The following is a 12519-nucleotide window of genomic DNA, read 5'->3' as shown; positions in this document are numbered from 1 at the left end:
ATTTTTTAGGCACTATTACTGCATTGATAATAGTACATATCTGTAAAGTAACCCCATTGACGTTTATTGGTTGTTATAAGTAATTACACTTTGCAAATTAAAGAAAGGCAAGGAGCCCTAATGTGCATTATATATGTAGGTATGAATATACACTGTGGGGTTGATTTACTAAAACCGGAGAGTGCAAATTTACTGCAGCTATGCATGCTAACCAATCATATTCTAATTTCAACAAAAAACTGAAAGCTGATTGGTTTCTATGCAGACCTGCACCAGATTTTGCTCTCTCCAGTTTTAGTGAATCAACCTCTATGTGGCAAAAGGTTTGTGGACATATGACCATCTCTTCTATATAGGACATCTATTAAATTCTGACAATAATATGGAGTTGACCCCATCCCTTTGTTTATACATCGTCCTCCACTCTTCCGGGAAGGCTTTCCACAAGGTTTTGGAGTGTGTTTGTGGGAAATTGTATACATTCTATCAAAAGGAACATTTGTGAGGTCAGGTACTGATGTAATATAAGACCTGGATCTCATTTGGGGTTTCAGTTCATTCTAAAGGTGTTTATTGGGGTGAAGTTCATTCATACTAAATGCATCAAACAATGTATTATTGGCACTGGGCACAGTCATGCGGGGACGGAAAAGAACCATTGGCCATCCCCAAACTTGTCACAAATTCAGAAGTGCAAATTGGTGTAAAATGTTTTCAGTTGCAGTAGCATTTACAGGGGTGTTCACAAACTTTTGGTCATATTGTGATGGTGGGATTGCCAGGTCTCTGAAAACGATTGGCCATCTTTAGTGCTTTATTTGGAATGTAAGAGATTGTCATAGGGCAATAAATCATTCTTGTTTAGCAAATGTTCAAAAATGAACAAACCGGGTTGTTTTTTTATACACTTAGATGACAACAAATAACTACAGCTGTCTCCAGCTATTGGACTACTATTGCAAATAGGTTTTCCAGGTGCTGTGAGTATTTAAAAATAGACAATATCCTGTAAATCCATCCCAGACATGTTAATGCTCATTATCCAAGCACATCTGTTATATAAAAGACTTTCCTTGTCTAGAGAAGACCTCTGAACTATTTCTAGTAGTATAATTTGTACCTGGTACTTTTAATTCTACAAAAAAAAATTCTTCTGTATAAAAAGGGAACTAGTCTAAGATAATTAATCAAGTATCATGCCTGACAGGGCTGTCAATGGATGAATACTTACACATCCCAGAAGATCTGTTACTTGCATGGCCAGCCTGATTTTCCACAGCTTTGTAAGGGAAAAGAAGGGCTGTATCCAAACTCCTGAAACCCTCCCGAAGAGACTGGTGCTTATAATACTCTACAAGCTCCTGTACAAAAAAAAAACCACAAAAAAAGCAAGACGAATATGAGAACAATAATAATAACTAATAACACTTAATGACAATTCACACTAAAGATACAATTCACGAAATAAAATGCAACACCCTTTCGCTGCCAGGTAAATGCAGCATATGGACCTACAGACCCGCTTCCAGCTGGCCAGATCCGTATGCCATACAGACCTGACATTCCTCCTTCTGCTATAAGCTCATGATCACTTCAGTGACCACGAGTTTATAGCAAAACCGTTTAGCAGACTCTGCTGAGCAAGCCAATAACTCTAATCAGCGGCTATCAATACGCTGATCAGAGCTACAATGCACCCTCCTACCACTCTTTTTTCCACTTTCCCCACCAAATCTATATCCCTGCAGAACAATTCCCTCTCCCACCCCACACACTGATTCCGCAACACTGTTCCACCATGGATTCCCTGCAGCGCAGTTGCTGGCTTCCCTCATCTCCCCTCCAGCCAGTGCAACAGGGGAGCCACTGAGGAAAAAAATAAATCAAAAAGCATCCCCGGCTCCCTTCCGACCCTTCCTGTAGTGGACTCCCCCCTCACCAATCCCATGCGCCGCCTCCCTGCAGTGCCGCTGGTCAGCTTTACCTCCCCACCTCCTGCCAGCTACATCAATGTGGGAGATCGGTGTCACGATATGGAGGGGGATCTAGTAAACATGTGCTTACCAGCCCCCTTGCTTTCCTGGATGAGTACAGTGAGCGATCAGTACCGACGCTTCTGTGTTTTTTTTCAGGTGGTCTGCAGAGGGACAGAGGACTCTATGTCTTCAGTTCCTTTGTCTGTCTCAAAAAAGAGACACAGAGGTCGGTTTAGAGCCCTAATGTCTCACCAAAGCCCCCTCCCCACCCACAAAACATAAAATTATAAAGGAAATAAAAAATAAAGAAACATATAGTAAGGCCTCGTTCACACAGGGAATACTACACCATGATCCTGGAAGGCTGTGTTTACCCACACTGGGATGCATAGGTGTTCATCCATGTGCAGGCAGTCCCATTGATGTCAAATGGGATGTAGCAATTGTATGGGCACAGCCACTACTCCAAATTCTTTTGTGTGGGTCCAGATGAATGTGCCTGAGCTCATTCAGGGCCATGCACCTATACCCACACGGATGTCAGATTGGGAGCAGTGGCTGTGCCAATGCAGCCTCTGCATCCCAACTGACATGAATGGGACTGCCCAGGTGTACCGTACATCCCCGTATGAGTAAACACAGCCATCAATGGGTATACACCTTAGTAGGCTCCATGTGAATGAGGCCTTAGTGTAAATTTAGCACAAATTTTGTAAGTTATGTTTGTGTCTAATAATGATTTTAATGTATTTTAGTGAACATAGCAATTTGATAAACATTTGCACAACCAGTGCAGGGCCTAAAAAATCAGTCATGTGCTTTCAGAAAATGTATGATTTGGGGGGTATTTTACAAACTCCCCAAAAGGCGTAATTTAAAATGTACAATTATTTGTTATTTATTAACATAATACAGTTTTAGCTTTTAGTAGCAATTTAGGAGGAATTGTCTGCTGTGCGTGTGTACGCAAATAATAATTTATGTGTGTTTTTAGTGAAAATATTCTTTTGATAAACATTAACACAAATATCACTGGGCCTAAAAAGTAAGTAGCACCTTCTTTTTATTCTTCTGGTCCTATGCTTTCAGAAAATGTAAGGTCTTTCACAAAATCTGAAAGCTGTAAGGGGGGGAAACAATGGAAAAATTGCAAAAATGGTCTTGTCTGGTCTACCTGAGTTGGAAAGTGGAGTGCAGGGCCTGGCAGCAAAAGGGTTAAAGTTTCTTTACATGAGAAAGTAAACTTGCTCCACAAGCTTTACCACCCATTGGAAACCTAAAATTGTTTCCTGTGGTGAGTGCAAGTGTTACACGTGTACATGTGTGCAAGAGTACATGTGTTAGTCTTCAAATTGATGCCGGTTTTCTGTGGCACTCCTTCGTTTCTAGGACTAGGGATTCCATAGAACCTATATTTCTATTCCAGGTGCTAAGCTCTGTTCCCTATAAACAACTGATAAATGTCAGTACTTAAGTGGGCAGTATACACTATGGCATTTGACATATTGCTGACAAGGAGTGGGGCTTAAATTAGGCTTCTTTAGACTTCCAGACCCCATGTACTACCTCTATCTAAAGGTTAAGGGAGCTCTACAGGGATACAGAGAATTTAAAATAAACAAGAACTTGCACCATGAGACAACATTGACACTATTAATTTGCTACCTTAGATATGTTTGGGCCAGTTAAAGAGTACATCAAGATAACCACATAACCAGATTACCCTCTGTACTTTGTTGCATACTGAAACTGAAATAACTAGCAACATTCAGTGGGGACCTAATTGAAAAAAGGGTGTTTTATTGAACAGCTTCCGGGCCGTTACACAAACTTTTACTGCGGCAGGGTGGTCCATTAGTGCTAAATCACGTACAGGTACAGCGTGGCCACTTCCAGGTCTGGGGCGCGGGCGCATGCAGCCGGCAACCTACTCCCGCTATGGTTGGACACAATCACAATCAGTGGGTCCAGTAGTCTGCCTATGTAAACTAGGCAGATCACCTTTCTGTCAGAGGGGAAGATGGAGATCTTGTGTTCCTGCTAAGCAGGAAAACATTTCTCTCTCCTCCCCCAGACAAAGTAGCCACCTTCACAGTAAGCAAGCACTCCCTAGGATCCCATTTAACCCTTTGAGCCCTTTTTTCAAAATTGTTTTATTTTTGTTTATAGTGCAAAAAAATAAAAACTGGCGAGGTGATCAAATACCACCGAAAGAAAGCTCCATTTGTGAGAAAAAAAGGGCATCAATTTTGTTTGGGTAAAGTGTTGCATGCCGGCGCAATTGTCAATTAAAGTAGCGCAGTGCTGTATCACAAAAAATGCTCTGTTTAGGAAGGGGGTGAAACCTATATCTACCGTATTTGCCGGCGTATAAGGCGACTGGGCGTATACGACGACCCCCGATTTTTGGGCATTTTTTTTAAGTGTAAAAGGTAGTCTTATAAGCCAGCAAATACAGTATATATCTATCTATGTGTATATATATATATATATATATATATATATATATATATATATATATATATATATATATATATAGCTTTAAATGGCCATCATGCAAAAACCTGGGGCAGTTGTTCTCTTACAACTGTTCTAGGTTATTTTACTGGTAAGCATTTAAAGCAGAGCATTAAGTATATCATTAAATTGTAATAAAAACTGTACATGTATTAATATTTAAAATGTTGCCTCTAGTGTAGGAATTCAAATGGACTATCTTAATGTGGCTCATCAGTTATATATGCTGTAAGGAGAACATGCTCTACTGTTATTATTTTAAAAAATGCATGGGACAGGGACACTAGCAATCCAGGTTATCCTACACTTTTAGTAAGCAAGGCAGCCAAACACAGTTTCCATACAGAAGGGCTCTGTAGAGCAAGGGTCAGTAACCTCGCGGCTAGGTGACTGGTAGATCATGGTCTGGGCTTGCTGACCCATCATCCAAGAGCATCAAACAGAGTGCAATGCAGAGGAACTACTTGTAAAGTTGGAGCTGTAGTAGGAAGCAAGAGCCGCTTAAGCCGGTGCCTCCTCTGTAGTACTGGATCCTGTCCCATTCAGAGTGATACCAACTGCACTCCACCATTTATCCCGGCTAGCGGTCTTCAGAGTAGCGCCAGCAGCAGGAAAGAGGAGATCTTCAGATCAGTGAGAGGCAATACACTGGGCATAATAGAATAGGACTGCTTTCACACTGAACCATGACTCAACCACAGGGATTTACCACGTCCCAAATGTATGGGTTTCAATGATCCTTAAGAGTGCCAGAGCGGGAATGTAACTAAGGGCTCATTCACAAGCGCAGCAGGCTGGTTAATGCTGACCCCGTGTAGTAGAGGACCAGGAGTGCAGCATCCACCCAGGAGGTCACTGCCCAATCTAGTTAAAAATATCTGGATCATGTGCCTGCCATCTCCTACCTCTCTGTAAAAAAAACTCTCACAGTTTAATTTTTGAATTCACCTGAAGTTTTTCTACAGCAGCTTAGCTATTTTTTATATGACTATAAGAAAAGCTACTGTAGGTAGCTATCCAGATCGATATGAAGAATTAATAACCGAGAAATACCCAGCCTCTAGCGCTGCAAATACAAATAAAATAAATATATACAAGTAATATATTTAAATTATAAGTGAACTAATTTATTCCCTCTATTCCAATTATAGAAATATATTGTTTTGCTTTTATGGGTATGTTCTTGGATTGTAAAACTCCATAAAACACCATTACAAAGAGGCACAATTTGGAGAGTTTATGTGTTAAATTAAATCTCTTTCATTGTTATGTCTTCTAAAAGTCACTTTTTTCCTTTGAGGATTCATTTTAGTTTAAAAATATTACCACAAAAACAACAAATTGACAGGCAATAAAATAGACGCATTATATCACACAATGCAATAGTATCATTTAAAGAAAGAATGTTTAGGCCAAACGGTGAAAATGTGTTGAAGATAAAGAACAGTGAAAAAATAATTTAATTCAAGCCCTGTCCCTATGACACTTAATGCTCAAATGCCATTACACATTTATCCTGACTAACCTGGATAAAGTCACTTGCAGTATTCATAACAATTTAGTCTGAAAATCAGAACTTTTCTACCAAAATAATTTAAGCTGATGGCATCTAGAACATCAGTTTGCTAAATGATTTATTTTAGAATGATCCTAACATACTCATGCAAGCTTGCATCAGCTGAGTGTGAATGTTTATGCATTGAGCAGCCACCCAAAAGCGTTATCTCAGAAAAGCAACAACGATCAGCCTGGAAAACACAATTCAGGCTAATCAGTACTTCTCTCAAGATTGATCAGATAATAAGGGTCCTTTCCCATGGGGAGGATCAGTGATGATCCGCCCCGTGGATATCCGCTTGCTCAGCAGGGATCGCTCCGTCGATCCCCGCTGAGCAGGAAGATGACAGGTCCGTCTCTGCACACTGCGCAGGGATGGACCTGTCAGAGCGCCGCTCTCCCCTACCGCAGTGTCCGGATGGAAAAGTAGGTTTTTCCTCCGTCACACTTTTTCGGATCGGAGTGGGTCGGATGTCAGCGGACATGTCACCGCTGACACCCGATGCTCCATAGACCTCTATGGAGCATCCGTTCAGGTTCGCCTGAAAAACTGACAGGCGGACCCGAACGGATCGTTCATGTGAAAGAGGCCTTAGTCTCTGTGGAAGTTGTAACTAAAAAAGGATTTATAAAGGGCATAAAAACCCTACACGTACCCAGGCGCAAAAAAAGAGGGCACTAGTGCAACTGCCAAAAACAACAGGTATGGAATCATAAACAACATAAAACAATGTGGCATGAAGTTCACACTATGGCAGCGTCAAGCAGTCTCTCTCCCAAGCAGGATATGCGGAGGCTCCCACCAGCAAACCACATAAAAACAAAAAGGAGGAGAGAAAAGCCCCACTACTGCGTATAGCATTTATTACAACAGATTTATGAAATGAAAAACAATAAAGGTTTAACAAAGGGGCCACGCCCTGAAACACGTAACCGCGCCCATTTACATCAAATGATATTATCACACCCATATTTTGGGCCTACAACACTTCCTTGCTGTCCACATTGGTTCTCATCCATTTGATATACAGACACTCTGTTGGCTCTTCCTGGTGTTTCCCTGGTTTACTTCCTGGTTCCAAGCACCTTAAACCAGTGGTCATCAACCCTGTCCTCAGGGCCCACTAACAGGCCAGGTTTACAAGATAACTGAAATACATCACAGGTGATATCATTTGCTGCTCAGTGATTGCAGTATTCTAGTCTGCATCTCCCCAAGGTAATACATAAAACCTGGCCTGTTAGTGGGCCCTGAGGACAGGGTTGATGACCACTGCCTTAAACCACATCCACCTGGAAGGGCTTGCACACCATTGACCACCTGGAGGGTTGCCAATTGCTGGAAATTTATTGATACACTTTTTAATATCTTGTAAATGTGAGTGCATATTTATTGTTTTTCATTTCATAACTATGTTGTAATAAATGGCACACTAAAGTAGTTGTGCTTTTCCCTCTCTTTTGTTTTTTCTGTGGAAGTTTTAGGTAGCCTTTAGTCATACAATCACGTCAGTCCAGTTGTAAAAAGCAGCATCAGGTGGCAATTATCTCATGTCTATGAGCAACCTAAAGTAAACCTGTGTTTTGCCAATGCAGGGAAAATCAGCATCTTCACTTTAACCACTTGACCTCTGGGAGATTTACCCCCTTTATGACCAGGCCATTTTTTGCAATATGACAATGCGTTACTTTAACTAACAATTGCGTGGTCATGCAACACTATACCCAAATAAAATGTATGCCCTTTTTTCCACAAACAGAGCTTTCTTTTGGTGGCATTTGTGTTTGTTTGTTTTTTGCGCTATAAAAAAAAGACCGTCGATTTTGAAAAAAATCTATTTTTTACTTTCTGCTATAAAACCTATCCAATAAAAAAAATTCCCAATAAGCGTAAATTGATTGGTTTGCGCAAAAGTTATAACGTCTACAAACTATGAGATATTTTTACTTATTTTTTACTAGTAATGGCGGTGATCAGTGACTTATAGTGGGACTGCAATATTTTGCGGCAGGTATTCTGACACTTTTGTGCTAAAAAATATGAACTGTCACTGTACTAATGACACTGGCTGAGAAGGGGTAACATCAACATCAAAGGGTTAACTGTGTGCCTAGCCAGTGTTTTATGTTACTGTGGGAGGTGCTTTTACCAGGGGAAGAGATGGGATTGATTCCCTGTTTTGCAGGGACAGAAATTCCATCCCTTCCCTCCTGTCAGAATGGTGATCTGCTTTGTTTACATAGGCAGATCACCTATCTGTCGCTCTGCCTAGTGATACCCCATCAATCAGCTTCCGCTGTGTGTCATCACAGTGGAAGCCAGCCGCCGCCAGCACGCATCCATGCCCTCTACCTGGAATAGCCAGGTCAAGTATATATACATGATCCGATGCACAGGTGCTGCCTTGTAGCAGTAAAACTGCTATAGGGTACCTTAAGTGGTTAATAGTGGCTCCACCCACAGAACATACCTTCCCTTTGATCCCCTACAGCTCTGTTCAGCTATCGGGAGCAAAGATGGTACTTCTGGTATATCTAAGTATTAGGGAGCAAGAGACTTACCTTTCTTCTATCTGACAGTGCTGGCGTTTAGTGATTGCTTGAACAGGGACCCAACACTGTCACTCCAGGAAGAGAGTCTTCAATCTCTGGTGAGTTGCAAGTTGAGACTTGGAGCATACAAATGGCAAGCTATTTTCACTCCCAAAATCTGAGTGGAAGGGTGGGTGATTAAAAAGGAGGTAAGTATACACTGGAGGTGGAGCTGGCTTTAAAGTGAGCCTGTTGATTTGCCCTGCATCATTGTGCGCTTTAGCTTTGTTGGCACCAAGAATACTTTTGTCACCAGAGCACATTTACTATAAGTTTCCATCCATCATAAATGGCCCTCACTATATATATATATATATATATATATATATATATATATATATATGGTCCGATGTGGGAAAACTAAATCATTCTGTGACGTTTTCATTCAGCAAGCAGCAAAGCCTTCACGTTTGCCAGAGATGCTCTTGGGCAGAAAGAGTTTAACAAACAATAGATCAGTGTGACATTTTTTAGGTAAAGGAACTGAATCAATGCTTACCATTAAACTTTTAAATTTCCTATTTTCTGCAATGCGAAAAAAGCCATCTCTCGTTAATATCTTGATGTGCTTCACTTCATTGTTGTACCTGCGGGCAAAACATAACTTCTGAATATAAATTTGCTTTTAATCAGCCAAGGATCAATAATTACCTGCGGGCAGGGCCCAAAACAAGAGTAAACAGATTCATTGCAGAGCCTGAGTGTATATTCCATCCAACACAGGCCTGACAACTCATTAACAGAATATATTTAGCAGGGTGAAGAAAACATGCAGTTTGTTTTTGAAAGATCAGGCTGCAAGATCATATTTAAATCCAATTAGCTCTTTCTTATACAGCATGATTACATTCAAATTATTTGTGGTTATGGGGCATTGCCTCATTTCAATATACAAAGGTGTCTCAATGAACTTCCTAGATGCCAAGTTATTCCAAACTTTTGCATTGTGGTGGGGAAGAACACTAAATAGTCACAAGCTTTCTAGGCAATCAGAAATGCGTAAGATTGTATTTACAATATTTATTCTGAGCTCACCTTTTTACCAGCTCCACTATTCTATTCAATTTTGGGTTTTGAAAACAATACAGGTTAATGAAGTCTACTACAACACTGAAGGTCAGGACAAAAACCAGCCTTCGCTATGTACATATGACCTGTGCTGTTGTATTGGGCACTTCCTGAAGGGAGCACCCAGGAATTATCATCTTGTTTCAACATATATTGTAAGCACTACGTAAGTAAGCACTATGTATTTCTAGTAAATATTTTGTTCTTCCTTTTCTCTAAGTTTGTAAAATCCTGGAAACTTGTTAAGCAGTGGGGCAACTGAGCATCTGTCTGTTTGCCCCAAAGTCAACTAGTCTATTAGATTATACCTCTAAATGCAGTCCAACTATAAATTAGAATTTCTTATATCGAGCCAATTAAAACTTTACTTCCACTGTAACCTGCTCCGATGGAGTTCAATTTTCTCCAACCAGACTAAACCCGGCTTTATGAAAAGTAATATCCATTAACATTTCTCTCTGCTAAAGGCAACAGTTTTTTTTCATTTTGCATAGTGTAAGGGAGGATTATACCACAGCACAAACAGGAAGTGAGATTAAATTCCTGGTGGCGACCAGGGGCATCAGAACTATTGTGCCCACTGGAAGATATTTCCAGGATTCCTGTTCTGGGGACGACCCAAAATTTGGGAGTTTTTTTACTTTCACTTTTGGTGATCACGGTTAACAGGACTAAAAAAGAAGAATAATCTCCGCAAAAAAGGATACCTCTCCACTCTATCCAAAACTAAAAAAAAATCTGCCTTTAGTTATACTTTAAAGTGGCTCTAAAGCCTGATTCCTGTTTAAATCCATTACAGTGCTCAGAGACAGAAGCCGCCGGCTCCTGCTGCTGTCAAACAAATCCTGTGAGCCAAGAGCAGAGGGCAGGGCTAAGCTGCACGACTCGGGAGTGAGAGCGCTGGTGTGTCCCATTGGAAGTGACTTCTTATTGCGCATAGTGTAGAGGAGGTGGCAAGATCTCTAATGGGGGACCCAGGAGAGCAGATCTGTGTCTGCTCTGTGCCATACCATTGCACAGAGCAGGTAATCATAACATGTTTGTTATTTTAATAATAATATGTAAAAAAACACTTTAAGTTCTTTTCCTTACAAATATCTAGGGTGAACTGGGAACTTTGGGGTTCATTAACTAAAGGAAAATAGGCTGTTCACTTTGCAAGGAAATGTCCCTTAGCTTTGTGAATGATGTGAAGCTCTGCTGACTTCCATCATCCAATCATGTGCAAGAAAAAAATAAAGGATTTTTGACTGACCTGTAAAATCTTTTACAGGATCCTCTACAGGAAACAGGCTCCTTTAAAGTGGAATTCCTGCCTAACACTATGTTTAAAAATTTCCCTTCCACCCTCCTGCTACCTATGCGGTCTGCCTGTGTAAAAAAAGGGTAGATTTATGTATTTTTAGTCCAGCCACATGATCCCCTGTGCCAATAAGTTACGGCTGCAGGGGAGAGGATGGAGCACTCGACAATGATTTGGAATCCCAGGAGCGGTGATGTTACCCATAGGTTCCCAAGTCCCAACCATTATCAGCACTTATCAGCACTTCCCCCTCTCGCTGACTGACACAGGGGTCAGCTGCAGAATCATGTGAGTGGACTGGTGTGGACAGAAAATAGGTAAGTATACACATTTTTATACACAGGTTAAACAACATAGGTAGCAGGAGGTGGAGAGGGGGGCATGTTTAAGCATAGTTAGTGTTAGGCAGGAATTCTATTATAAGTCTTGACCATGGGTTATATGCTGCCAGCTTCAGGTGAGGTTGTTAAAGTGATTGTAAAGGTATTTTTTTTTGTTAAACAACAAACATGTCTATTGCTGTCTAAATTGCTCTGTGCAATGGAATTGCACAGAATGGCCGCAAACCTCCTCTTTTCGGGTCCTCGCTGGTGTTCCTGGCCCCTCCTCTCTGTCCAGTACCCCCACGGGAAGTGGCACTCATGTGTCCATTGACACAGATAGCGGGACTCGGCCCCATCCCTGTGTCACTGGATTTGATTGACAGCACTTGGAGCCTATGGCTCCTGATGCCCCTGCAAAGCCAAAACTGAGGAGAGAGAAGAGCTGCTGATGTGCACAATGCTGGATTGAATGAGGGCTCAGGTAAGTAAAATGGGGGGTGAGGGGGATGCTGATACATAAACATTTTTACCCTAATGCAAGGAATGCATTAAGGTAAAAAATGTTTAGGCTTTAGAAGCACTTTAAGATAGCCCATATAATCCCTCCCACTCCCATAAATCCTCCTTATTTAGTAATCAATCATATGAAAATGCCAGGAAAGAGGGGAGGGTTACTTGTGTCCTGTACTGAACTCCAAGAAAGGATGCAGTTAAGGTGGCAAAAATTCCGATGTTTTAATAGTACAGTACAGGACAAAGACTCATTTAAATATTGGCCATGGGACATCCCAAGCAATACAACTGAGGTTTGGACAACACAGCAAATAATGCCAACAGGCCAAAAACAGCTTCCCACATCAAAGAGCGACTTGAAGCATCTTATGGCAAAAGGTGGCATCAGCAGGGTCCTGAACATCCACCTGGTAAAATGTGTAAATAGAAGACCAGGTGGCAGCCTGTTAATCTGAAAAACAGATGCCTGGTTCTGAAAAACCCTAGAGGCACTAACTTGACATTGTCACAGGAAAAGGGGAAAAGGAGGATTCCTATCCTTCAAGGTGTAAGCTGTAGGCCCTTATGCACATAGACACTTAGCAGCTCCTTTGGGCTGAGGAGGAAAGACCCCAGGACTTTCTGGCACTTGAGGCATGTGCCATGTTTGGCTGCCAATACAAAAAAAAAA

General features: G+C 41.2%; 1 protein-coding gene across 4 annotated transcripts in view; it reads right to left on the bottom strand.

Annotated features, from left to right (window-relative positions):
• Positions 1 to 12519, bottom strand: part of VAV3 (vav guanine nucleotide exchange factor 3) — a 318799-nt gene that overhangs the window by 14400 nt on the left and 291880 nt on the right. For all 4 annotated transcript variants that reach the window (XM_077452774.1, XM_077452773.1, XM_077452776.1 and 1 more), the window contains exons 24-25: positions 9142 to 9229; positions 1232 to 1361 (exon numbers count right to left, since the gene is read on the bottom strand). In XM_077452774.1, the coding sequence (XP_077308900.1) occupies positions 1232 to 1361; positions 9142 to 9229 (218 nt within the window). The remainder of the gene's footprint in view (positions 1 to 1231; positions 1362 to 9141; positions 9230 to 12519) is intronic.

Source organism: Lithobates pipiens, unplaced genomic scaffold (assembly GCF_037356315.1).
Source record: "Lithobates pipiens isolate NorthernLeopardFrog02 unplaced genomic scaffold, aLitPip1_a1.2 Scaffold_23, whole genome shotgun sequence".
Taxonomy (NCBI): Eukaryota; Metazoa; Chordata; class Amphibia; order Anura; family Ranidae; genus Lithobates; species Lithobates pipiens.
The sequence above is the reverse complement of the archived record's forward strand: the minus strand, read 5'-3'. Positions and strand labels throughout refer to the sequence as shown.